General features: G+C 42.2%; 3 protein-coding genes across 4 annotated transcripts in view; 2 read left to right on the top strand and 1 right to left on the bottom strand.

Moving 5' to 3' along the window:
- The window catches only part of itga9 (integrin, alpha 9), a 47,283-nt gene extending 37,566 nt beyond the window's left edge, over positions 1-9,717 (top strand). The window contains exons 21-28 of the mRNA XM_056396014.1: positions 28-111; positions 528-636; positions 741-848; positions 2,158-2,283; positions 2,470-2,589; positions 2,678-2,773; positions 5,696-5,815; positions 7,343-9,717. Coding sequence (XP_056251989.1) covers positions 28-111; positions 528-636; positions 741-848; positions 2,158-2,283; positions 2,470-2,589; positions 2,678-2,773; positions 5,696-5,815; positions 7,343-7,441 — 862 coding nt within the window. The 3' untranslated portion in view covers positions 7,442-9,717. The remainder of the gene's footprint in view (positions 1-27; positions 112-527; positions 637-740; positions 849-2,157; positions 2,284-2,469; positions 2,590-2,677; positions 2,774-5,695; positions 5,816-7,342) is intronic.
- A 1,230-nt stretch (positions 9,718-10,947) lies between these two features.
- On the top strand, positions 10,948-18,093 carry LOC130181292 (uncharacterized). 2 transcript variants are annotated; one of them, XM_056395354.1, is made up of 7 exons: positions 10,948-11,341; positions 11,499-11,682; positions 13,109-16,411; positions 16,496-16,603; positions 17,252-17,424; positions 17,525-17,642; positions 17,778-18,093. In XM_056395354.1, exons 1-7 carry the CDS (start codon positions 11,148-11,150, stop codon positions 17,976-17,978), a joined length of 4,281 nt encoding a protein of 1,426 aa, XP_056251329.1. In that variant the 5' UTR covers positions 10,948-11,147; the 3' UTR covers positions 17,979-18,093. The 2 variants fall into 2 exon arrangements, with proteins under 2 accessions (XP_056251329.1, XP_056251328.1); XM_056395353.1 differs by having other exon boundaries at positions 16,496-16,672.
- Positions 18,094-18,214: 121 nt separating this feature from the next.
- Positions 18,215-27,180, bottom strand: LOC130181293 (zinc finger CCCH domain-containing protein 6). The gene is made up of 12 exons (XM_056395355.1): positions 26,690-27,180; positions 24,189-24,420; positions 23,944-24,066; positions 23,609-23,858; positions 23,361-23,503; positions 22,994-23,119; positions 22,771-22,885; positions 22,543-22,652; positions 22,204-22,427; positions 21,708-22,123; positions 21,442-21,612; positions 18,215-21,284 (listed from the first exon to the last, which is right to left on the bottom strand). Exons 1-12 carry the CDS (start codon positions 26,773-26,775, stop codon positions 19,774-19,776), a joined length of 3,507 nt encoding a protein of 1,168 aa, XP_056251330.1. The 5' UTR covers positions 26,776-27,180; the 3' UTR covers positions 18,215-19,773.
- Positions 27,181-27,206: the final 26 nt, after the last annotated feature.

The raw sequence follows: 27,206 nt of genomic DNA, 5'->3' as shown, positions 1-27,206 counted from the left end.
AGCTGCATTGTTACTTGTTTGTTGTAGCGCCAATCCTGAGCACAAACTCTCCGACAACAGTTTGGACCTGTCCATTGCTCTGGTCCATGAGACTGACACAACCATTACTGGGTAAGAACAACCGCGTTCCAGTGGAGACTTGAACTTATTGCCCATCTGCTTGCTCTTGGGAATAGAGGGAGTGCTTTTGTCAGTATGGAGCACATCAAGTTGAAAAGCCTTATCTCTGAACGCTTTATCATAGCCCTGCTTCACAGAGAAGGGAGAGAGATGTTAAACAGCCCAAATCTGCCAGAGCTCTGACATCTGATAAGGCTGCTGTGTGTGCGCTGTCTTTAATGTGGAGGGAGGCCTCAGAGCAAAGCTCAACTCTTCTGACTTATATCTCAACTCCTAAAGAAAACTCCAACCAACAATGTGACTGAAGCCAGAAATTTTTATGACACTGTTTTTAATAATACTTCTATGCGCATTTAAGCCTTTTTTTTGTTAATGCATCATCTGGTATCTCTCACCGTTGTCTGTAGGGTGGTGACACCGAGCTCCTTCGTGTATGGAAACTCCATCGATGCCTCGCGATTCGTCCAGCTGGAAGACATGGAGTGCAACTTTCAGCCTCTCAATCTCACCTTCCAGGTACTACTATCGCAGAGCATATAGGATTTTCAGTATTTTTTACGTTTCCTCATCTATATTCACTTCTCTTTTCCTTTCACTGTCTCTGTGTGATGTGGTTCCAGGCCATAAACAAGGGGCCCAGCAGGCTGCCTGGCTCCACTGTGGACATCAGGATACCCAACCGGCTGGCTGGCAACGGAGCTGACATGTTCCACATCATTGAAACACAGGTGGATGCCAACAGCAGTCTATCTACATTATTTATCTAGCCCAAATCCTTATTTATTAGTTTATTCACCTGCAGGCAGCCACATTTTTATTTCATTTATCCAGTCCATGCCTGTTGGTCTTGCTTCCCTTTATGGCATAGTTGCCTGTATCCACCTCAGAGGACACTTTTATGTACAGAAAGCTGCTAAACGGGTGGGCTTTTTTGTCATGTCTTTGGCAATTTGCTTAGTGTGAGGCGCCAGTGGGCCAGTGAAAATCGAAGCGAAAGTGTTGACGTTGCTACTGAAGCTAGCAGACCATTTTGTTTCACAACATTTTGCATTTAGATAAAGAAACACAATACTCCCGCTGGGTTTAAATGTTTTCTTAACCCTTGCATTGCTCCCTTTCATATAGGTAGATCATGGGGGAGCTCAAGCTGTTAATTGTATTTTCTGTGAATGGGCAGACGGGGTTGACTGTATCCCACCCTCCTAGATCCCATCTGGAACCACTTTCAGGGGATCAGACAGCTTGCACGAAATGGGAATGGGACACCTGCAGACCTGGCTACTGCCCCGTACCATCCCCATCATAAACACTGTTAACACTGCGTCTGCCCTGTGGCAAACCGGACAGTCGCACACTTATACTTTATAGCAGATATTCTTACATTTAATACAGACCTCCATTTGTCCAGACATGATATACAAGCTCCTGTCTGTTGCTCCATATGTTCTAGTTCTTCCACACAAAACCCTCAATCGTCATTATTTATTGCAACAATTCTGTTCTTGTGGGGAATTCACCAGGTTAAAGTCAGTGGAGCCTATGAATCTTCACACCAACAATGGCAGCAGTAACATAGGACATGAGAAAGCGCAACAATTAAAGCTCAGACATGCTGGGTGGTAGCAGAGTAGGCAGTGTGGAAGGCCAGAGGAGATTCCACCTCCAAGCTTTAGGTGGGACAGAGAAGAGGGTAAAGGGGAAGTGCTCCCCGGGGGACTGAGCAGTAAAGCAGACACCTCTAAATCACTCCATATGGGGAATCTGTCTGGGAGGGGTACCAGCTTCTCGTTGGGGAGAACTTCCTGTGAGCCCTGGAGACCTATAACAATAGTGGGATTGGGCCAGTTTAGTTGACAAAAGTGCTTGTGTCCACATTTTTGCTGTCAAACTCAAATAACCCTGGTTTCCTAAATCTTCATGCCACACATCCTATATTAACTCAACTCTGCTATACTTCATTTATATTCATCAGATAGGATTTTACCTAAAATCTAAGTCAACACAACTCTACTTTCCTCTACCACTGATATGTTTCAGGTAGCCGAAGGTCGAGGCAACTGCACCCCTCACAGGAACCCAACACCGTGCACCATCCCCCAGGACAAAGAGAGCATCTTCCACTCCATATTTGCCTTCTTCACCAAATCAGGACGCAAAGTCTTGGTAAATATGCAGCCCTCACATTACACTTTGACATTTCAGAGGTCACTGACAGTCACCCCCTGTGAGGATTCTTCTTCTTTTTCTTTTTCTTTTTTGCAACATCTGTTCATCACACATCCTTCTCTCTCCCACACACTTTCCTCCCCACCCTCCCTTTCCTCTTCTCTTTTTTTTTTTTTTTAAAAGGACTGTGACCGGCCTGGTAGAGCGTGTATGACAATTTCCTGCAGTCTGGGTCCACAGTTAAAAGAAGAAGCATTGAGCATAGATATAAAACTTCTGCTCAACACTGAAATTCTTAAAAGGGTAAGAAAAGTGTCAAAAGCTTGATAAATTCATTTACAGGTTCTTGTAATTCTAAGAGCAACAGTAATCCCCCCTTTTTAACCCACAGGATAGCTCCTCAGTGATCCAGTTTGTGACGAGGGGCAGTGTGCAAGTCAATGACAAGGCAATGGAGGTGCCAAAAGGCCTGCCAGAGGACATTTCTGTGAGTATATCAACAGTTAATGCACCATCTACCTACACTGACACCACTAATACAATTCATAGAACCAAAAACACATGTATTGTATCTATAGAGTATCATTGGTGAGATTATTATGCGTAATCCACTTAAAGATGCTCTAATCAATATTTTTATATATGTAATGAGAGAATTATCACCACACGCTGCAGTTCACCTCAGCTGTTATTACAGTTTTAGCGCCTTTCAGCTCATTGATGCTCATTGAGAAAAAAAAAAAAATTAGCGATTAGTTGGTGAACATAGCAGAGCATTTAGCAGCTGAAGAGCCTGATGTTTTTCGAGGCTTAGGGCTTCGATTCTGGTTGAAGGACGGAATCTGGATCATTTATAAAGGGTGTGAGTCCAGGGAACAGCTGGGAACTGTAGGTATACTGCATGGCACGTTATATTGGCTGTTTTTCGGGGTCCTCAGCTGTGCTCGAGGGCGGACCCTCCCCCCACTGTTGTTTGATGAGTGACTGAATGGCCCGGCAGATCAGATGTGATGATTATATTGAGCACCCAGTATGCTTGCAGTGGGATGTGGAGTGATTGTGGTGCCGCAGCCCCGCTGACCCTGAACTCCAGACGTGCTCGGAAAATTCAGACCTGCTATGAATATGTCCATACCATGCCAGTCTTTCGACTCCTAGTGAGTGTGCTCATTCCAGTGACTATTACCCCGCTGGGTTTTAGTAAACACAGTTACCTCTTCCCTCAGGATCACTGCTGGCTAGAGTACACACTGCAAAGTATAATTTGTGGTCCCTGGTTGTATTGCTCGCAGCAAGCCTCCTGCTTGTCAGCAGAATGCCACACTCGCTTTTTATCACCCGTGACATGTCAACAAATCCATATGTTTATTTTGCTGTAAGTATCCAAGTCACACACTTAGCATCACAGAGCCGAGTTGAACGAACTTAACATTCAACCGCACGTTCCCAGAATTAACCGATTGCACAAGTTATATCAGGAAAGTCAGAGAGCAACGTCCAGTCGAGCTTTCATCTTTTTTGTTCACGCAAGCACTTTGGCATGCATAACAACAGTTAGATTCCAGAGCTTGGAGTAGGGGGGAGGTGTTAATGTGGCGAGCTATTCAACAGAGAGATTATTCTTCGCTTGTCCACTTAGTTTTGTCTTGCCTCACAGTTGGCGTCTCATGCCACATTTGTGTTCAAATCCCATGCAGCACTGAACATCAGAGCAGTGACATTCCTCAGTCTGCTCTGAGATTGTGCCACCATTGTTTGCAGTAACAAATTAAACAGAATTGTGTGACAATTGGAAGAATACACATTATTTGCCTTTGTTTACGATCATTAGTAAATGAACTCATCTCTTTCATGGTCGTAGCGAATGTGTTGTTTTTCATTTAAGGCCTGAATGCTGACATTAAAGCAGGCTTAGCTGTGGCGCGGAGTAATGCAATTAACCACTGCTAATTCAGTGCAAATCAATTTAAGTGATGAAGGTAATTGTTTTGGAAACAACTGATATACAGAAATATCAAATAGCTTCAAAGGGACATTTTCACAGTACAAAGCCAAAGTAGTACTACTTCCCTCCATGTAGTTAAGCGTTACACTGTGCATTGGGTGAAGTGAACGGAGTTTGCTGCCAGTGACAGATGATCCAGCAGGTCAGCATTCACTCATGTCATGAGAAACAGGCTGAGGAGCTTTTTTTTTTTCATTGTGGAAAAAAGCTATTTTTTAAAGAGTTGCCAAGCCTCCCAGAATGAACGTGATAAGACTCAGAATCAGCCTCATTCTGGGCCATGGAATCATTTTATCATTCTCCAAATTGAAAAAGGGAGTGGACGATATGTTACTCCGAATTACACTGATCAAATGAATACTTGTTTGGCATTGACATTGCGTTTTGGTCATTGTTGCTGATTAGCTCTATGATTCTATATTAATGCCAGTGAAAAAAAAAACTGAAAAGAGAACGTCTTGTTAGACAGTTGGAGTTAATGATGAAGACTACAAGTCTAGAGCCAGGCTAGCAGCTCTGAGAGGCTGTACTTACGGACCATGGTGCTGTGAGCTAAATGCTAACATTCTCATACTTACAAGCTTGCAAAGACAACGCTAACATGCTGGTGTCTAGTTGGTACAGTAATGGTATAAAGTTCACCTTATTAGTTTAGTATGTTAGCGTGGTAATACTGTATCTGCTGATTAGCACTGAACACAATCTACAGAGTAGATGCTGATGAGGATGGCATTAGCTTTATAGATACTTTCTCTTGCACTGGACAAATTCTACTGTAGATATCTCAGCCTGGACCAAAGTGGTGGACAGTCTGACCCACAGATTGACATTGCCGTCAGCAGAGCCATGCTGCTAGCCTGGTTAAAAATGATCACTTATTATATGAATAAAAACATGCTTTACAGCACAAGTTGTTTACAGTTTGTGCTGTGAATAGTTGTTGATATTGCCTGTTTGTTGCATGTGGAGCAAAGGTCACCACCCAGTGTGATGTGGGTCAGCTAAAGAGCGAGGCTTGATACCTGACACTGTACACTATAAACTGAAACTACATATTTTGACTGTTTTGTGTTGTCTTGTGTGTGTGACTGATTGATTGGATGTGTTCTATATAAAATAATAATTGCATTAGTGTCCAGTTTCCATGCTGTCTGATTGTATTTTCGCTTTACATGTTGCTCCTCTTGAATCAAGTCATGAGCTGTGACTCCAGCTAAAGCAGACTGAAACAAGATGGGTTTTGGCTGTTGTTGTTGCACTTACATTGCATCATTAGAAGCACATGACTTAATGTGCTTAATCATCATGTGTCCCTGCTTGTGTGTGTGTGTGTGTGTGTGTGTGTGTGTGTGTGTTGTATTTGAGTGTGACTCACTAACTGACTGAAGTGTTGTTGTGTTCCAGCTGGTGTTCGAGGCTCTCCACAGTCAGGAGCCCAGGGGTTACGTAGTGGGCTGGATCATCGCCATCAGTCTGCTGGTGGGAATCCTCATCTTTTTGCTGTTAGCTGTGCTACTCTGGAAGGTAAGGCAGCACATGAACACGGATTTTCCAGACAGAAAACATAAAACAGCTTGTTTTTCCAGTAAGATTTTGCTAATAAATGAGAGGCACTTGTCACAAACTTGTGTGTCACAGCCAGAAGCGCTGTGTGTAACTCTGATTGGACGTCCACACAGTATTCAGCTGTACAGAGACAGCTGGAGGTAGGGGAAGCGGTGGGGGTGAGAGCTTGCTTTGGGCCTTTAAGAACTATGAAAATGACAAATCACAGACAAAAATTTACACCATACCGCTCACATGAAAGAAGAAGCTAAAGGGGAAATGGCAATTACACTGATGTCCAGAGGCCCTGTTAGCACAAAACTCCTTTTCTTTTTCACTGCTTCATTTTCCACTGGGAATACCACAACTAAACCTTGGAATGTTGGTCCTGGGATACATTCCTCCCCCCGATCCCCAGGTCCTCAGATCTTGCCAAAATAAACCCCACTTACAAGAGCAGCACATGTCCTGTATTGCTCTTTTCAGGAAATGCCTGAGGAGAGTACAGGTCTGTATCAATAAACTTTAGTAGCAAAATGCAGATAAATGAATGGAGTCGTAGTGAGGGAGGCAGCATCGCAGTGTGGCTTTGTTTACATACACACCAAGAATCTACTGCCTTCTCCCTCCCTTCATATCTCCTTTATATTGCACTTTGTAAATGAATGTTATAGGTCAGTTAAATGTAAACGAGAATACAATATTATATTCCTAGAGAAACAAGACATTTCTGCAGGGGAAGTGCTTGATTTGCTTCCATCCATGCTGCTGGTTTTGCATGGTTTTTAGCCTATTGACTTTAAACTGTCTATGCTTTACATTACTGCTATGCATTTTTCAAAGCATAGCACGCCATGATGTTCTAAATTGATTTCCTATCTCCAACATGTCCATAGATTTCCACTTTCATCACCATGGGTGAAATCAATCCATCAACTATGTTATTATTCTAATAATGCAGCTGAAAGAATGAACTGTTTTTAATAAACTCTCTCTGGTGGGTCGTTCACTGACACTCCTGACAGTTAGTTGCTGAATAATACACCATTTACAAGCTGAAGTCCAATATAACATGCATCCATGCATAACATTAGTAAACATTTTGATAAGGATCCCATAAATCTGGTAATTAGAGAATTATGTCTAAGCACTAATTGCCAAAATAGACATTTTGGGAAATATGCTTATTTGTTTCCTCTCCAAGGATTAGATGAGAAAATTAATCCTGCTCTCATTTCTGTACCAATATGCCTCTGATGAGATGATATGGGATAATATGACTTTAGGTAATAGTTTTGAATTTCTAAAAAGCAATGACCACCTCAAGAGAGAAAAACCTACCCTAAAAAATAATGATATGGTTTGGAAAATGGTCATCGCTAATGTGAAGTGTGTGTGATTTGTAGTTAATGGGCTAAAACATGAAAGATTTTCACTGCTGCAGTTGCATCTGAGCACAGATACACCTCACTAACGCAAATCTTTGCTTTTCTCATTCTTTAACAGATGGGTTTCTTCCGTCGGCGCTACAGAGAGATCATCGAGGCAGAAAAGAACAGGAAGGACAGTGATGAAAGCTGGGACTGGATGGAAAAGAATCACTGAGACTTGGAGTTGGGGGGGGGTCCCAGAGGAGCCAATGCGATTAGGGATTGGGTCAGGAAGGATCCAATAGCACGGGGTCTTGCAGCCCTGCCGCCCCAGTGGCACCAGGCCCTTCAGTCTTCCATATGTGGAAGAGAAGAATATTCTCCATATTTTTTGGAGACTTGATATTTTTTTGTGGGTGGGGGGTCCAGGAAACAGGTTTCTGAGGTGACAATGTGGCTTGCCAGAGGACACTTGCTGTGGAATTCAGCTAATCTGAAAGGAGGTAACTCCCAGCCAGCGGAGCGTGGCTGTTGATGGAGACCCACATCCGTGTGGAGATGTGGAGACGGCATGAATACTGGTGGACAACAAAACCCTCAGGGCTGTGTTACATAGCAAATTTATTTTTATACATACACTTTAAGCCATATTGTATAAAACTGGGCTTCGAGAAGAGTTGGGGGTTTTGAAGGCCATTATAAACATACTGTATCTACAGTATGTTTTCCTAAAAGCACTGATGTTTGATAAGAATGAATGCCTTGGCTCCAATAGCTTTACTTTTTATGCCAAAGATTTGTCCTGTATAGTATATTATTGGAGTCATTTGTATATTCAGTTCTTCCTGGGAGTGAAAGATTGTATCTTTTCTGTACTATTTCCGGCTTACGGATATCTGTTATACAAATCTGACTTACCCTCCCTCCCGCAGATAATCAGCCAAAGATATTTCTTCGTTTTACACCCACACACACAGTGATTAAAACGTTGTGTCCTGATGTCATCCGCCAGTGTTGTTAGAGTTGTCTCAAAAGCTCTCTCTGAGGTCATTGGGACCGAGTTCAGGATGCAGTAATCGGCAGCACTGAGTTCTCTATTAACACTTTAGTTGCCATGTTTCCTTTATTATCCACGCCTGAAATACAGAGGATGGGTTGTAAATTAAGACGCAAATGCCGCTATTCACATTACAAGCTTTGCGACTTTGCATAAGCATTCCACTTGTTCTGGTCATGCTTTTAACCAAGTTGTTTGTAGGTGTTAAAGTGGATGTAACGTACGTGATTTCGACTGATTTACATTTTGATCTTTACTCTCGGCGGTGCTCTGAATGAACAAATGCTCCAAGAGTGCAATGTGCAGTAGAGCAAATTATCTGAAGCTGAATCGCTCAGGTATGCAGCTGGCCTTTTACATGGACCCCCAAAGGTTTCCAGGTTTAAATGAGGATATCTTAGTTGATACTGGAGGAAATGATTCACAATATGTCATGACATAAGACCTGATCATGATTTATTTCCAAAAGCTTTCCAGACTTCACCTAAGCAGACCGTTTAATTCTACCATTATATTATTAGGAATTGGGTTTTAGCATGAAATACGAGATACATTACTCTCCACGGCCAGATGAAAGTCTGTGATGGGAGTCCACCTACAGTCATTTACAGGGGCCCATGGCATGACTAATGCCCTAAAAATAGGTGGGAATGTGCTGCACTCAATCACTATACATAAACGAGCTCTTTGGGGCTCATGGGAAAAGCTCATTTTAAGTCAACATGGAGGAATGTAAGGGCCCCGAAAACCTGCCACCACTAAAGTCCACGGCTCATCAGTGCTCAAATTTTTACCCCGCTGGGCTAGATTGTGAATATATTAAATTATATATTAAATGTTCCCAAAGAAGAAAGAATATCAACTATTTTACACATTTGAACAGCTTTATCGCAAAATAACATGAACAAAAGGTGTAAATGAATACTATTAAAACAGATATCAGTAAGTTCAGATGACACCCTCCAGTCTCAGGACTTGTGGGTAACTTTGCAGTAGACCGAAGTCAGATTGACACGTGCAATGCCAAAGAACAAAAACTTTATATGAAGACTTCAGTGCTAAGTCACTTTATGGCTCACTATGATTAATTAGCTCTCTATTGTGTTGTATGAATCTTTTTCTGATCTGATACACTTTATTTTTACCATTTAATTCCACTGGCATGATGGCATATACTGTACACATTCACGTCTTCCCTCTGCATCTGTTAAACCGATGCTATACCTGTATGCAGAGAAACCGACACTTGACATTTTTGGTAAATTTTAACTGTGATGGTTATATTTTGTTTGTATGTTTGTTTGTTGTCAACGTTTAATCTCACCGTTCTTTGGGGTTTTGTTCTGAGTATACTACTGTCACTGAATATCATTTCCATTATAGTGTGCTGTATGTTTGATGTTTAAAGTTGTGTTTGAGCTATATATTTATCTGTTGATAAATTTTAGAGTGAACTTTCCTGGCTCTGTGCGCTGTTTTTGTAAAGAGTGCCGTGTGGTCGTTGGTCGGTTTGCTTATGTTTTGATGGTGTGTGCTGCTCTCTGCTGGTTGCCATGCTGTAAATGTACAGATAAAAACTCAAGCTCTGGGACACAACTTTACATAATTCAAAGGAGCTGGAAAACTCTTTAGGATGTATTTGCAGTAAAACTTGCTCAAATGTCAAGTTTTCTTCTGCTAAATTAGCATTATAACTATAAGGATCTAACAGAAAAATAATCAGCAACCATTTTGATTACCTTTTTTTTATTTTTCAGGCAAAAATACCAAACACTCTCAGGTTCCAGCTTCTCAGATATGGAGATTTGTCACTGTCATATGATTGTAAATTAAATACCTCTTGGTTTTGCATATCTGACATTTTTTTGAGGGTGGATCCAGCAAAAGTGGGACACTTTTTGGCAAATGTGCCAGAGCACTATAACACATATTAACTCACACCAGTCATGTTTTTCTGAAATGGTATAAAACCCATACTTCTGAACATCCATGTAAAATTTTAAAGGGAGTTGATTACTGTTACTATTGAATGGAGCTGATTACTAGACTCTCAAACCCAGTAAGATCGCTTTTTTCCTAATCAGGCTTTTAAGGTTTAGTTGGGCAGCCAGACTGTTAAAGTGGGACACTGATCTACTTTTTTACAGTAAAGACACTTTATTAACTGTTTTAGATAATTCTGTGTTTCCTATAACTACTACAAGTAACTACTACTAACAGTGTTACTTGAAAGAACATTGGTGTGATGGTGCTCAAAATATGATTCCAAGAGAAATACTGAACAGTGATCAGAGACAACATAGCTTTAGGAAAATACAATGTCAAATTTATATTTACTTAAAGCTCTTATGGCTTATAAAGCCCAGTTCATTTGACGGTCCACTTTCCCTGAACACATGCCAGTCTCCTATATGAAGTTCAACTTGGCCTAACTAAATTCACACAGACAGAACTGACTGTTCAATGACAAGTAGTGTTGTGGTGAGATTGATATTGTGGCTTTAATGTCCCACTTTTGCTAAACCCACTTGCCTAAAGCAGTAATCAGTTAGTCAAAATAATAATTAATAGGTTAAATGATAATGCCAATAATCCTTTGTTGCAGCACATGGTAAAATCTGCTCCCAGGAGCTGAGCTACTGCAGGTTTGCATACACGACAGTATGTCAGAGAAAAAAGAAAGCTACTCACTCTTTAAACCTGATGAGGTTATGTTTCCTCGGTCAGGTGACACCAGTTGCTATGAAACACTGTCATCAAGCATGAGCTCCTCTGTACAGTCCAATGAATTATTAATACAACTACCACTTTGAATACAGCAGGAACACTACAACAAATGGAGATGCTCGCTTTCTTTTGACCAGAGAGAATCACGCTGCTAACTATGTGCTCTTTATTTGATCACGGGTTGATTAGGACCGTTGCAGTGGAGCAGGTGGTCGCACCAATTTCCAGTCATTTGTGCCATTTGGTGCTGCTGTGTGACAGTGCAGAGGAACCTGAGCAGTTCAGCCACCTGGAGGAAGCAGCTCAGGCTGTGGCTAGAGCTACTGAGAACATGGCAGCAGTGGCCTCCAGGTATGTACAGTGTGGTGTAACGAATAGAAATTTAATGTTCAAGACTGCAGGTCCAACAATCTGCAAAAATTCTCATTCCAACATGTAACTTCATTTAATTTATGTAAGAGATGGACATGTGTAATATATTATCAAACACCAGGCTCTTTACTTCCAGGCATATAAATGAGACAGAGGATGAGGTTTTGCACATGGAGATGTCATCACTGTTGGAGTCCGTCACTGTGTCTGGACAGCATGTGCTGCTGGCAGCCCAGAAACTCAGCATCCAGCCAAGTTTGGCTGAACACAGAGAGGAACTCATCGCCGCTACACAAAACGTCTTTCTGAGATTAGTCAAAGTAAAGTATGACTTTTCTTCTCCTGGTTGAAAAGGTGTCTGCAAATGTGTTACCAAACATCTGATATGTTCTAAAAATATTACAATTTTTACAGTAAACTAAACATAGATAGGCAGAAAGTAAAGGCTGCGTTGTCCAACACCAGACATCTACTGATTAAAAACACGGACAGGTTCCAATAGATTCATCTTCAACAGCTGCATCAGCTTTACTTTCTCCAAGGTTTCCTTAAATGGACATAATACACTGTTGCAAATAACAGTTTAAGTTATCCTTTGTTAATTTGTGAGGACGGTGAACTTTTTCTTAATGTCAGCTACTGACTGATATCTTATCTATGGTGTCATGTCTGTGCACAGACCTACTGTAATTTATGAAAGTGGATTACATTGCCTATTCACTGTAAACTTTAAAAAAGGACAGAGGTCTACTTTGTTACCAACACTGTTTTATAACTTTATCCGGTCTTTCTTCTCTTTGGCTATGATAAATGCTGTCTAGATCTGATTCAGCATACCAGAGTATCATATTTGTGCAATTTAAATTTCAACATTTTCTGCAAACAATAGCTCTTGCAGTAAGAACATGCTGACACATAAAAGCTGTGTTTCCCAGCATTGTCCAAGGCTTCGGAAGAGATTGCAAAATGATGAGGGGACTTCTGTCCTTACCCATAATTGCTTTTGTCATAATATCATGCACTCATACTCCAAAACAACTAAGTCTCTTTATATCTACAGTGCCTGTGCTCCACAATGTAGAATTTTTCACTGTGTCAGTATTAGCTTTATGTCCATACAGACCTAGTTTTAATTTTGATTTATATTTATATTCATATTTAATTTAGATTTTACATGTAGTCATTAAAGTTGATCAGTGACATGTTATGTTACTATTCAGAATACGGTCAACATGTGTGAAATATGAACAAAACTGAGAGTCAACCATACTAGTGACTCAATGACTCAGTTGTGGCAATACTTTAAGCTAAAGGCTCAAATCTGCAGGCTAGCTGGCTGATGTTTAGCAGGTATAATGTTTACCATGTTTTCCATCTTAGTTTGCCTGAGCAGAGGCTGATGGGGAACATCATTAGTATTATAGTATAGTATCATAATTTCCACCTGATCTTGTCACTATCAGAATTATAATTTGGGGGGCATGAATATCTAAACCAAATTTCATGTCAATCCATACAACACTGTTGACATCTCAATGTAAGAAAAAAATGGTGGTGCTAGAGGACACTTCAGGGGGTCTCCAACATTAGAAGGCTTCATCCTCTGAGGACCTAGAATGCGTATACAATAGTTGTTGAGATATTTCAGGACTAAAATGGTTGACTGATTGACTGACACAGCTAGCAGGATAATTAGTAAAGTAAAAAGCAGTAACATGGTGATCTTAACTGTTTCTCTGCTCTCAGGTTCTGTTAGTGGGCGATGACGCTACTGTCAGGAGAGTTGTAGCTGCTGCTGATCGGGTATTGGAGTGCCTCTCGGAGCTTGGCTCCTCTTCAGACATCAAGTCTCTGCTCCGATCGTTCCAGGTGTTTTCTGAGGCTCTGTGTCTCCTCAACAGTCTGACAGTGGAGAGGGCAAACTCCTTACAGGATCCCACACAAACGAAACAGCTTCTTGATTCATTGGAGACCCTGAGGAGGTGCATCTCCATGCTGCACACGGCCATGTGCACAACCATCAAACACCCTACTAACGAGCAGGCACAGGCATCGAAGAGATACATCCTGGACAAGGTGCAGAGCACAGTGAGTGACATTATTATAACCCTGAATAGCGAATGCCATGGAGGCTCACTGGGTCCTTTTGGGTATTACACAGAGAGGAGGGCCAGTCTGCTGCAAATACTTACTAGTTCCTCCAACTCCTCAATCCGAAACAGTGGCTTTGACAGCATGGTAAGAGATCTTGTGTTTCACTGTATGGTTGTAGCAAACTCTTCTCGTCCAGAGTTTCAGCAAAGAGTGGTGGGTCATTGTCGTCACATCCTGCAGTTCTGGTCTGACATAAAGAGGATTTTAAAGTCCTCAGAGGATCTTGATGAGGAAAGCCTTGAGAACACCTTTACTTTATTGATGCAACAAATACAAATGCTTGACAAAGCTTTGATGACTACCATTCTCTATCAAGTCTTGGACACATTTCTTACAGCATCTTCTACATTTGAGGAACTTTTAAGTGTGACGAGACAGATCCTGGTAGCAGATTCCTCTACAAAAATGGATCTGAACTTTATTCAGCCACTAGTTGAGGATTTCATATCTTCCACTGATAGAATAACACAAGTGGCAAATTTTATCTCAGCTGTGGCAGTTGATGCAAAGAGTTTGGAGAACGTGGAGAACTCACGAGCATGCCTTACAAGACTCAGAGCTCGGATCGCACCTCTTTCACTGGAGCTGGCGGATAATTCAATGCAAACCGTTCAAAAGCTTCACGAGGTTTGTCAGAAATGGGAGGAGGACACTAGCCAGCTTCAGGATGCTCTCAGTGATGTGATGGATGTGAGGGAGTTCACCAGTATTGCTATTAATGAGATGGTCAGTGACCGGCATGGATGTGACACAGCGTACAGAGAACAGAGCTACAGACTGTTTAATGAACATGCAACAAACCTCATTTGTCACATGAAGCTGGTGAGTCAGTCAGTGAGGAGGCACTTGGACAGAAGTGATAACCCCATCTACAGGAATGGCCTCCTGGTGCTGCTGAAACAGGTTCAGTCATCTCAGACCAAAGTGGGCGAGTCCGTCAGAGACATGCTTTCAGGTTCCTGTTTAAATGTGGAGGTATATTCCAGCTTTTCAAACAATGTTTCCACAGTCATTCAGCATTTTAAAGTGCTAAGAGAGGGACTGGACGGCCAACAGCATCCACAGCTGCTGAGCCCGCTGCGAGAGGGGGCACGTCAGCCTGAAATCTCACAGTTATGTTTACCAGTGGAAGACACCTGTGAGCTGAACACGGATCATATAATGAGAGGCTCTGCTTCTCCTGTCTTGGAGCTTATAGAGAGGCATTCCCAAGCTGAACATGAGGAAGAGCGCTCAGATGAGGAAACCATAGAAGCAGAGCTGGCTCATAAATATGACAGTGATGATTTAAAGATCCCAGCTGTCTCCGATGCGCCCAAACTCATCCAAAAGCCTCTTGAATTCGACCTTTTACCCCTCTTGTATGAAGTTGTGACTGTGACTAAAGAGAAAGATGTGACGGCTCTCAACCAGGCCTGCACTGGTGTTCTGGAGCTGTCAAACTGTTTTGCTCAAGCTACAAAGGAGGCATTGGCCATCGTTGATGTAGTTGACTGTCAAAAGTTGGAAGGTTTTAGAGCAGAGCTGGTGTCACTGACTCCACTGCTCGTCCAGACAGCTCAAGAGATGGCGATGAGCTCGGCAATGAGCACAGAGAGCATCTACAAACACAGCACACACTTTTCTGACCTTATTAACAACATCAGAAAGGTTTTACTGCCAGTAGCTGGAACCTGGTATCATGCTGTTTACACTGCGCTGCAAGGAAATCTGCCGACAATGGCAGCCACTGTTACACAGCAACTCAATGAAGTGATGAGTTTATGTGCTGACACGGTCCAGCTCTTGACATCGTCTGACTTAACATCACGAAGTGACGGTCAAGAAACCTACAGCGGTTTACACAACAAACTGAACAAAGCCCAGAACAACACAAGGTATCTGGTTGAGTTCTCCGCCTCACTGGAAGAACAGGTGGATCAACTAGAGGCACTCTCTATCCTATGGGGTCTCTCCATTCAGATTTTGCTGAATTCTCTTGATAAGATTTTGGGAACATCAGCTGCAATGAACCAGTTGATACCTCAGAAACAGCTGTCAGTGTTGTCTGAGAACTCGCTTCGAATCCAAGAGGCAGCAAGGATCACCAGTCTAAATTGTAGGAGTGCTTACAAATCCAAACAGCTAACAGGATACCAGGATGAACTAAAAACACTGACTGAAGCTTACCTTAAAGCTGCAGAAGAGCTTGACATAATGCCAAGTGTGATGCAACTTGCAAAATCAGAATTCTTTCAGAGACATCTTTTGATTAAAATTCGAATGCTCTCTGGTCATCTAAGCAAAGCAAATAAGGATTATGACACTGCACTTCAAAATATTGTCAACATTGCTTATTTTGCAGCTGAACACTTAAGGGAAAACAACACAGAAGATGAAGAGCAAAAATTTGAAAACGCAGCACAAACACTTTTTGAAAATGTAAAATCTGCAACCAAAAGAGTGGAGGAATGTTTAAACTATGTCCATGACCCACGCGCCCGCTCTAATCTGAGGTCTATCAACGACCACTTGTCTTTTCAGATTTCAGATGTCATCAGCAGGGCGAGGCTCATGGTAGAGACTCATTACGTTTGTGACACGCTCAGTCTGGATGTACAGATACAGTGCTGGTCAGCCAAAGCTCACTATGTGGTGGAGGAGATCAGAAGGCAAGATGGGATTCACCAAGAGGCTAAAGAGCACATTAGAGCCGGTCTACAGGGACTAACAACTGAGGGTATCAAAGAAGTGTTGGCTGCAATCCCATCTAAAGTCAAAGTCAAAGTTGAATTTCCCTCTGACACAGCAATGACATCCTGTCAGAAAGACAATACAGAGAGTGTATATGCTCCAGAAACAAGTATGAACATGGCAACTGTGGCCAAGTATGGAACTGCAAACATGGAAAAAGATGTAGGTATCTCATGACTGACAAGATTTTACAGATCAGTGTTTCCTTTGTGTCACAATAAATCAAGTTCTTATTTTTCTCTACAGGATGGTGCCGGTTCTGGTGCATACCAAGCTTCTTCACTGACCTACACCTCCATTTTTCTAAAACAAGAAAGTGACAGCTGGGATCCCAAGGACAACAGAATTGTGCAGGTGACCAGGAAGATGGCTGACAAAATATTCTACATGACTCAGTACTTGAAGAAGAAAGGCCCAATACCAGTAAGGACCACCAGAGGTCACTTTTTTATGTCTCTGTGCCTGCGACAGGCAGGGCCAGAGGCATTATGTTTTCCTTCCATCCCATTCCCATGAATGCAATAGCTCAGTAATGCCCAGAAGAAATTTCTTCAAATTTGGTACAAACATTCAATTGGACTCAAGGATGAACTGATTAGATTTTGGTGCTCAAAGGTCAAGGTCACAGCGATCTCACATTACATGATTGCCTTGTGAACACAATATCTCAGGAACTCCTCAAGGAATCCCTTCACATTTGGCACAAACTGTCCACTTGGACTCAAGGAGGACCTGATTATATTTTGGTGGTTAAAGGTCAAAGGTGAAGGTCACTGTGACTGCACAATTCACATTTATAGTCATAACTCAAGAATTCACTAAGCAATTATGAGGAAAATTTCACACAAATGGTTGATATTTGATATGATTCTGAATAAACAGGGATGTAACCTGAAACTAATCTGAGTGACGGGGGGCATACAACCGCAAAGCAATAATTCTAGTTTACCTTTGTCTGGATATTTGCAGATGCAAATAATCCACAATCCTTTCTCTTTTCAGAATAAAGAGGTATTTGTCACTGCAGCCAAAGACGTGATCTCAAACTGCCAGTCAGTGACTCAGTTTATCAGAGTCATTGCCAACCACTGCTTGGATAAACAGTGTACGGTTGAACTGTCCCTCATTGTTGAGCAGATTCTCACCATCACCAACCAGCTCAGCATCATCTCCAGGTCAGAAGAGCTTGGGCACAAATCATACGCTGAAAACTAAGCTAGAAAAAAAAGTAATAATAAAGAAAGGTAATGAGACCGTATTTTATTGTTTACTTAGTGTTAATGCTGTAACACCTGGGTGCAAATCATCTGATGAGATCCTTGTGAAGAACGCACAGAATCTACTCCAGACAGTCCTGCGTGGGGTCCATGCTGCGGAGACAGCCTGCATCACAGTAAATTTAACACCACAAACATACAGCAACAAACCTGTAAAGCAATGAGGTGTTCTCTGTGATACAGCTCAAACTCTTTGTTGTGTGAATTGTCTCCTGAGCTGTTAAAACCATAAAGTTATGCTCTTATTCCAGGGTTTGAAGCAGCCTGAGCCAAACTCAGATGGAGCAGAGGCTACAGCTCTGTGTTTCCAGTGGAAGAGGAACCTGGAGATCCATCGAGCCCAGCAGACCTCTAACCCAGAGACGGATGAGCTGGGTTTGAGGAAGACCTCATCTCACCCTGTAGCACCCAGTCTTGCCCCATCAGTTACTGTACAAGATGGCTACAAGTGACACATGAAGTGTCTTGAGAAGTACGTCACCTTAAGACTGATGGGATTGTTTTTGCTTTCCATGTGACATACTAATAATGATATGATGCCCATAAACCCTTGCAGCACTTCCACAGATTGTCATGTTCAAAGATACTTCAGCTGGGTTTGTATTGGAGCTGATATTTGTTATAATGTTGGACATGCACACTAAAATGACACATTTCAACTTGAAGTTTGATTCTGAAGTAAAACTGATGATGTTTTATCTCTTTATTTCAGATATTCATAATAAAATCACTGAAATGTGACGGGCATATGTGTTGTTAAAATGTCATACAGTATTATTACAACCATAACCACCATACTGACGGGAAAAAAATAAAGCATTATTCATTAAAACACTCAAAAACACACTGTACACGTGATACAAAATAGGCATTTACAATGAGAATTATGAAAACGATAAAAAAAAAAGTAAATAGCTTAGTTTCGGTCAAACGACAAGCTCAACGTAACAGACACAGAACTTTTAATTAAAACAACTGCCAAGCGATATGCCACCTTAGGTCTACAACATCCACCCTTTGTAGCACACATTACCCCATATGGGTTCATCTACAGTCAACTCCAATAAAATTCTACAGAGAAAATAGGCATAATGGTCATATTTGTAACACATATACACATAACTACAATGTCAACAAGATAGTATCCTCTTTGTATAATACACTGTTTTTCTTTCTCTCTTGACTTCTTATTCTGATTATCTGTTTTGAAAAATAGTGAGGGACATTTTAGGAGCTACTTACAAGCTTGTCAGCGGTGAGTGTTTTGAGGGATGACAATGATATAACAATTAACGATCCATTACTTCAAGGTTAGCAAGTCAGAAAAACCCACAACAGTAGAATCCTCAAAGCATTTAGGCCACTTAAAATGACAACAGTCCAATAATGAACAAAAGCTGAAATTGAAGAGCTGCAATGTTGCAAAACTACAGAAAATGTATTCTCAGCTAAGCAGGGAACGGTCTCATATTGCACAAAAAAAAAAAATTTGCAAGCTAGTTTAATTGTAGAGTTTAATTTAAAAACTGTAAAAAGGGAGTTGCAATCAGTCATTGTTACATGCTACGAGGGCCTGCAGGGAATCTTACCTGATCATGTTAGAGCTCAACAAATCACAAGCTCATATCAGGGTGTGTGCGGTAAAAAATGTAAATGTTCAATAAAACATCGGTTAACTTATGGTGAAAAAATCCCTTATCATAAAAGTGAGCATAAACTTAAAATACTTCTTGATATAAAAGTGTCTTGAAATAAATATGTAAATACAAAAATTCTCAAGGGAATTCTTACAATTGTGGTTTGATCGATTACTCAGCATTATCTCTCTGTATGTAGAGTGAATGAGTGAATCTATTCTACAGGGTGTAATGCCTGAAATGAACCCAGAGTTTAGCAAACAACATGTGGGTCAGTCCTTAGTGAAAACTATACAAGTTTTTCTGATTGTTTCGAAGATCCATGAAAATTACAGAATGATAAAAAGACCTTGACATACACACTTACAAAACACACATTTCAGCATTAATATGATTATGTTAAAAGGGACTATACACTGTGTCTGCACACATCCAGCATCCTCTCTATACTCAGTCAAATGTGTGGTGCACTCAATAACATGTGATTTTATACAGGATCATTTATATACAGAAATAAATAGATTCATGTAAAGCTAAATAAAGATTAATACACACGTCTCCTCGATATACAAATCTTATGCAACTTTTCCACATTTCCACACTGAAGTGTTTACTGACAGAAAGGGGAAGCTGTGGGATCAAAGGTCTTGAACACATCTTTAAGCGTCCTGTCTTCTGCCCCCTCTTCTGGATCCCCCTGTTTCGGGTCCTCCTTTGGGGCCTCCTCCTTCTTCTGCTCCTCCTCCTGCTCCTGCTCCTTCTTTACCTCTGCCTCTTCTTGTGCTCCTGTAGAGCCCTGTCCTGTTAGTTTGGCCTGCCTGGGGTCAGTGTACTGGGGTCGGATCAGCCCGGCCAGCGCCTGGATGGGGAGATTATGAACAGCAGGGGGTTTGACAGGTGAGGCGGGAGGCACAGTGGGGGAACTGGAAGGTGGAGGCTGATCTGAGGCAACGTCTGTGCTTTTGGCCTCTTCAAAAGAGCCACTTCGTTGAGTTGGCGAGAGTGATGGTGGTGGAGTGTTGTCTCTCTTTGCAGGGTGTTTCAGAATACCCGCCTTTTTAGGAGGCTCTACTTGCTCCTTCTGAGCCTGCTCTGTTTGAGCACGAGGATCGTATAGACTGATGCCCCCAAGGATTGTAGTGGGACTCTCCAGCCCTCCACCAGAGGATGCCAGACGAGGGGCATACGGCGGCAGCCTCTCAGGCTCTGGCTTGGCTCGAGCAGCGTGAGGAGAGGAGCTGGAACTGGCCTTCTGTAGCCTGGGGTCCACAACTCCACCTCCAGAGGAGGGCTCTTTCTGAACCAGCAGCTTGGAGTCCAGGCTTCCTGTACGCTTGAGTCTGGGGTCCAGAGCCTTTTGCTGGCGTGGGTCTACTGGTCTCTCAGTGGAGGTCCGAGACTCTAGAGATCCAGAGGGCAATCGAATACGTTCCTTCAAACGTGCAGCCAACAGTCTGGGGTCAGATGGCGGAGGGCTGGAGACAGGGGGATGTTCAGGCAGGCTTGTTCGGTTCATCTGAGCATCGGCGATTAAGGGTGGAAGAGGAAGGTTGATGGAGTGTTCCTGTTTGGGCACCAGGGAAGGGATCAGGTCCTCGGGTGCCCACACCACTGTTTGAGCGAAGGCAGGCCTCTGGAGCAGAATGTCAACACGGATGTGGCTAAACTGCTTTAACTGACATCGAGGGTCCCGCAGCACCACGCCAGGACTGGCATCTAGAGGGATGAGAACAGCTCTGTCCCTGAGCTCCCTCTCTCCTTCATCATCCTCCTCTCCTGTGGGAGGCTTCTGAGGAACAGAGTGGCCCTGCTGGCGATAGGAACTTGTGTCCATCGGTCTCATCTTCCTGGGGTCTCTGGAGAGCCGTGGATCTGCAGCTCCATCCGACTCCTTTTTCACATCAGGGGGCCGTTGTCGGGGGTCCGTCTTCACACGTGGGTCACTGGGCGGGGCCCTCTCCTTCACAAGCCGAGGGTCACCCAGTGCTGGGGCCACTGGGGCGGCCTGGGGGGGCTTGGACTGAGACTGCTGCATCTCATTCTGCTTTTTCAGAGATTTAAGGATGGAGGCAACACAGCTCCCATCCTCCTCATCACTCGAGTACCAGTTTGTAGTTTCATCTGCAAAAAAAAAAAAAAAAAAAACATATTTTGGATTTATATATTTGGATCATTTTCCTGGGTAATACAAGTCTGTTTCTGAGGGGATTTTGGATTTTACTGGGTTTTCATTTTATCTGAATTCAGCAAACCTGCTTTTTGGCGCTTGGGCACTTACCTCTGTTTGTGTTGTTATCATCCTGAGCCTCTGCTCTCTGTGGCTCATTACTCTGTGTCTGTGTCAGGTGTAAAAAGATGGCTTTCTGTACTGCTGGTGGTAAAGACTGCAACTGTGACTCTGCACCCATCTGCTGCTGGAGGTTCTGTATGAAAGCCACACTAGGGTCCACTATACAGAAAAAAATAACAAAATAAAATTTTGCAATTTCAGTAATGGTCAAAATGTAATTAACATATTGGATAACTATTCAATATCACACTGACCTCCTTGTTGGCCCATGGTCTGGTTTCGCAGGAAGCTGCCAAAGAACTCTACCTGGTTCTGACCCAGTGATGGAAAAGGGAAGAGACTTTGCAGCATCTGTAGATCTGGTATAGGAGGGAATGGAGGTCTCTGCATATTCATCTGAGGGTTGATATTAGGTAGGTTTCCATGGAAAGGTGGGGGTTGACCAGAGGGGACTGGTGGCTGCATTGGAAATCCTTGTGGTGGGTGCTGTCCTGGGGGGCTCTGCGGCATGGATGATCCCGTGGGGTGACCCATGGGACCAGGTGATCCAGGAGGAGGAATAGGAGGAGCAGAGGGGCCTGAAGGCACCATACCTCCACTCTGTGTGTCCTCTGAGGTGCCACTAAACTGATTTGTGCCTTCACCTTGATTCTGGGAGAAGTTGGACCCACTGAAAAAAAAAGTACACAGTTAGGTTGAGGATAGGCTTCAAGTACTCTTTGGAGTTTGATTACAGATTGTTTTAGTTACCTCAGACCAATTTTTTGAGCCAAGTCCACGGTAGGCTGAACCTTGATTTCAAACAGGGAGGGGATCTTCTTCCCCGCTTGGCCATCTGTAGGACTGCTCTGACCAGGAGTGGGCAGCAACCCCACCCCTGGAGGAGGCTTTGGAAGTGGGGCAATACCCTGCTTTCTGAGATCCTCCAGCTCCAATTCGTCCTCGCGGGCATTCTCCTCTTCGGTGTTAATAATCTGAAAAATGAGTCAGAAAGCAGAAATAAAGCAAATGTTCCATTAGAGCGCAGAGTCTCTTGGTAAGGAGGTGTTAAAAAAAAAAAATTGAAATCACTTTTTCCTGTTTTCTGACCTTATCAAGCAACTCTTTGGTCACATCAGTCAGAGCCTCATGGGAGAATTTGCAGTTGTCCCCCTGATAACATTTGGCTCCCGTATGAAAGAACTTGCACGGGTATTCATGTGCAATCACAGGTTAAGGAACAGGACTAATTAAAAGGTATAATGACAGTGCAGTTCATTATGCAATGCAATTACACAAATGTAATTAAAAACACCTGTTGTCATTAGTGAAGGATATTGTGCATGTAAATGCAATTGTCTCCTTTACTGCAGTATCCTTGGAGGTAAAATTTACAGAGTTCCTTTTTCTTATCTGGCACGACGAGCTCGTGTTCAAACTTGCACTGTTCCCCCTGGAGGAAGACAAAATCATTTTAGCTTGCAGTTTGGAAAGTCATTTGTGTGTTTTCCACATATTTTCCATTGTTAAAACAAGCCACAGAACATTAGGGCCACTGTACCTTGATGCATCGGCCCTCCAGGAAATACTTGCAGATGTATCTACCATTGTGTTCGACTGTGTGCTGATTGATAAACTCTTTGCTCATAATTGGACGTTTCTTCTGAAAACCAGTATTTTTTCCCTCCTGTGACACAAAGTAAACAAAAGATGTGGTCTTAGTTTTGTTCTTGGTTCATTGTGGATACTAATCAAAAGCTATCAGTTTTTCACATTTGACTGTAACATTGTGATGCAGACACCAACAATATACATAGTGCTTTAGCATGATTCGCCATGACTAAAAGGGCTATATAAGTACAGTCCATTTACCATAGTTAGTAATATAATACTAATACATCTGGCTGAATTTTCAGAGGCATATTTACCAGTGCCATGTCTTCCATTCCCTGATCTCCTCCTCGCCCTCGTCCTCGTCCCCCCCACATTTTGCCCTTCATCTTCTTGTTCTTGTTGAGCATCCCGCGTCCTCTGCCTGGTCCACTCCCTCTGCCTCTTCCCCTCTGCCCGACTGAAAACCATATTTTGGAGAAAGTGATCAATCTCTAAAGCTTATCAGATGAAGGACTTTATGTACAGTGTGTAATACAAAATGTTTAAACTTGAAAATGCATACACTGTTGTTGTTTCATCCCCCTCATGCCTCCTCTCTTCATCTGGTCTTTAGGATGACGTCCCTTTCCCTGACCTGGGGATGTTGAATCTTTTGCCTGCTGATACTCGGACATGTCATCGTCATAATCATCCTCCTCTTCATCATAGTCATACTTGTCATCGCTGTAGTCGCTGTATTTGTCAAAATCGCTGCTCTTGTGCGGCGGGGACTTCTGTGAGTTGCCGTGGCCTCCCTTTGAATCCCGTCCATGCTGGCAGGTCAACGGTCAAAGAGAAAAATGTTGCACAATAATGTTTACATGAATATTAAGTGACAGCCAGTGGAGTGGAACTCACCTGAGAGGGCTGGCCATCAGATTCGCGGCTAGATCCCTGGTTCTTCCTGTTCTTGGGCCTTTCTGGTCGGTCGTAGTCAGAGTCGTAACTGTCAGAGCTGGAGCTGCTGGAGGGGGAGTGGTGCTGAGGACAGGGCACAACATTGCAGTGAATTTTCAATTAGTCTAAGTAGTTCACATTCGTGCCTTGAGTGCAGTAGCACTAAGAGATATTATGTTGGAATGACAAGTATAAAGGCATCTTACTTTCTGTCTGTCACGTCTCCTCCTTTTAGACCTCCTCTTCTCTCTGGTCTTTTTGTATCTTTTCCTGGAGTGCCTGTGAGTCTTTTCTTCTTTCTCTTTAGCTTTCTCTTTTTCTTTCTCCTTGTCCTTCTCTTTTTCTTTTTCTTCATTCACCTCTGTAGCCTCTTTGTTTTCCTCTTCAATCCCAATCCCTTCATCATCTATTTCTCCATCTTCTAGTTCGCCATCCTCTCTAAAAAGAGGAAAACAGTCAGTACAATGAGTAAAACTGCAAGGGATTATATACTGTATTTTGTCAGCCTGAGCAAGTGATAATATGTTTTTCACATCATGAGCAAATCATGTGATGAGCCTGCTGTAATAATTAAATAAGAAATAAAAATGAAATTATACTAAAACTGTCGTAATGTCTTTTCCCTTCGATTGGAACAAAGTACCTAATATCATGCCAGACAGTTTCCATTACGCCCTAAGCCTTTCCTGTACTAAAAACATCATATAAATAATTCAAGGCTATGTCTTCATTTCCAGTGTGCAGTTATCTTATATATAACCAAATTACATTCAACTTTTCAACAACAAAGGTTGGGTAAAATCTATGAAAGCCTCTAATTCTAGAAGCAAGGTTATTCATTTACATTATATAATGACAACCTGGAGTCAGAGACATGTGACGCATGATTTACGCAAGCTTCTTTCCAAGTCAAAAATCTTTGTGACAAAGGACAACCATTACTGTAAAGTAAACTATTCTTACTTAAACAGCAAAATGAGAAACATTTTGATGGAATTTCAACAGAAAGCATCTGGCTGAAAGGCCTCAGCACACCTGTCGTAACAATTACTAACATTTTACAGCCAGGAACTTTCAGCCAGGAAGTATCCGATGCTGGACACTGGATTACAGCGATGTTGATGTTTAAAGATACTGACATCTATCATTTTTATGATCGATACATAAGCATAATTCTGGAACATTTCTTTCTATTCGTTTGCTGCAGAAACCAGGGCCCCCGTGTGTCTGCGGAGACTTCCTATTTCAGACAGGGATGGTAAGTGTAAATTTAGTTGGTTACAACAATAAAGCTTGGCAGTGACAGTCAATGCAACCTTTTATAACACCTGGTCCAAATTTATAGTGACTATGATTGAAATATTTAAAAAATAAATTATCACATAATGTGTTATAGTAGATGGCCAATACAGAGCAAGTATTTCATGTAAAAGTACATCCTAAAAAGTGGGTTTAAAATACCATTTCCTATCAAATTATGACAATTGTACACATCACCATCTCAGTGTTGATATTGTTCTCGTTACATGTAATATCAGCTGCTTTAAAAATACAGTGCAGGTAGGAACGTGAAACAAAATCAACAGAAAATGGGAAAATATGTCCACCCACTGATCTAGGGTTGTTTTCACAGACACTCACTACCTCTTCCTATGACACCAGTGCAGCTCAGCTATCAACCTAAAACCCTCAACAGCCAAAGCCACCATAATGCTGTACCTAACCTTCACTTTAAGTCCTGTTAATGCAGCAAAGGCCTCAAGGTCCACGATAAAAAATTTTCCCACTTAAATATTTAGAATATGAGTGAGTAAAAATGGCCTGAAACTACCCTTACCTATTTTCATTTTTACTTGTAATCATACCTACTTCAAGACTGATAACAAATGTAGGCAAATACTAGGCATAACCATTCAGTATTTATAGAAACATGAGTTTTCCAGTGATTCCATAGAATAATAAAGTAACACTACAAGTGCAATAAAACCACAATCCCCTTACTCAGCACTAATGTCATACCGAAAGTTCCTATTGGAGTTCAACATGACTTTTCTTGCCCGTTTTAAGAACTTAAACCAGAGGTCTAAATCTGTAAGAGGTAACAGGTCCAATCAAGCTTTTCAGCAAACTAAACACTAACACCAGCTGATTCTTCTTCTTTGGTTGAAATCAGTTAAATCATCTGGTGTTACCCTTTGTTCACATGATCTGACAGTCCTGTTAAGTTTACAAAGCAATCACAAGGACGCAGGCATGGCCTAAAACCAGCAGTAGCACATAATCTCAACCCTGAGTGAACCCTTCTCCGTAGTATTGCCTTTAGCCCAGTAGGGGGACTACAGCACGAGGATGGGCGTGGCATTTACATCATAGTCATTTGCATAGTCTCCTGCAGATGGCAACAATGAAGCCATGAACCCATCCCAGTGCCACAACAACACATACGATGAGGTCTGCGATCTTGCATGGAAATGATCATGAATGAGTCTTGTCGACACGGAGATGGGATATCTAGGCTATTTTGGACAGCGTTATTCAACTGCACCAAAGAGGCATGCAAAGATTTTTGAGGGGGGAAACCGTGGAAATGGCTCTATACCCTGCAATTAATGGTTAAAAGAAGAAAACAGTAACACAAGCATGTAGACCCACAGCACTGAAACGCACAGATGAGCGTATTAACAATTGCACAAGAATGTTACTCGACCTTTCATCCCCTGCAAGCTCAGAGTCTGTCATGTTTTTGTCAAGAACAGGGGCTGGGGGACTGGAAACAAGGCTCACAGAAGCCATTGGAAAACGGATCTGCCTCCCTTCTCTCCGGTACAAGAGTGAATTAACACAGTCACTCAAGGAGACGTTGGGTTGTGAGAGATGCTGGAAGATTTCAGACTGGAAAAAACTCACGGTGTTACATGTCTCGACAGAGACAGTAAACAGACACTCTCCTCTTTCATATCAATGACGTTTTAACTCTGTGAGCACAGCTTGATACCCCGCTTTGCTAATGTCCCGTCGGTTGACAGCTGCCATGGTGAAATAGAGGAGACGGAGGGAGAAACAGACAGAAATGTAACCATGCTCGTTGATTTCAGCATCTTCATAGGTTTTCTCAACAGGGACATCATCTCAAAATGGCTTCTGAGTTCTGCAACACATTCCTCTATTATGTATTCCTCCACGTATATATAGTCTTGTCCGGATCTATCTAACTTGCATACAAC

The sequence above is a fragment of the Seriola aureovittata genome, chromosome 14 (genome assembly GCF_021018895.1).
Source record: "Seriola aureovittata isolate HTS-2021-v1 ecotype China chromosome 14, ASM2101889v1, whole genome shotgun sequence".
NCBI lineage: Eukaryota > Metazoa > Chordata > Actinopteri > Carangiformes > Carangidae > Seriola > Seriola aureovittata.
This window is presented reverse-complemented; position numbering and strand designations above follow the sequence as displayed.

Bases quoted from the DNA above. Each gene is read 5' to 3' on its own strand.
- LOC130181292 (XM_056395353.1), top strand. From the start codon at position 11,148: ATGTGCTCTTTATTTGATCACGGGTTGATTAGGACCGTTGCAGTGGAG. The intron at 11,683-13,108 runs GTAAAGTATGAC...CTCTGCTCTCAG, and splicing joins TCTTTCTGAGATTAGTCAAA to GTTCTGTTAGTGGGCGATGA. The intron at 16,673-17,251 runs GTAAGGACCACC...TTCTCTTTTCAG, and splicing joins AGAAGAAAGGCCCAATACCA to AATAAAGAGGTATTTGTCAC.
- LOC130181293 (XM_056395355.1), bottom strand. From the start codon at position 26,775: ATGGCTTCTGTGAGCCTTGTTTCCAGTCCCCCAGCCCCTGTTCTTGAC. The intron at 23,504-23,608 runs GTATGCATTTTC...TATGGTTTTCAG, and splicing joins GGGGATGAAACAACAACAGT to TCGGGCAGAGGGGAAGAGGC. The intron at 22,428-22,542 runs GTCAGAAAACAG...CTCATTTTTCAG, and splicing joins CCAAAGAGTTGCTTGATAAG to ATTATTAACACCGAAGAGGA.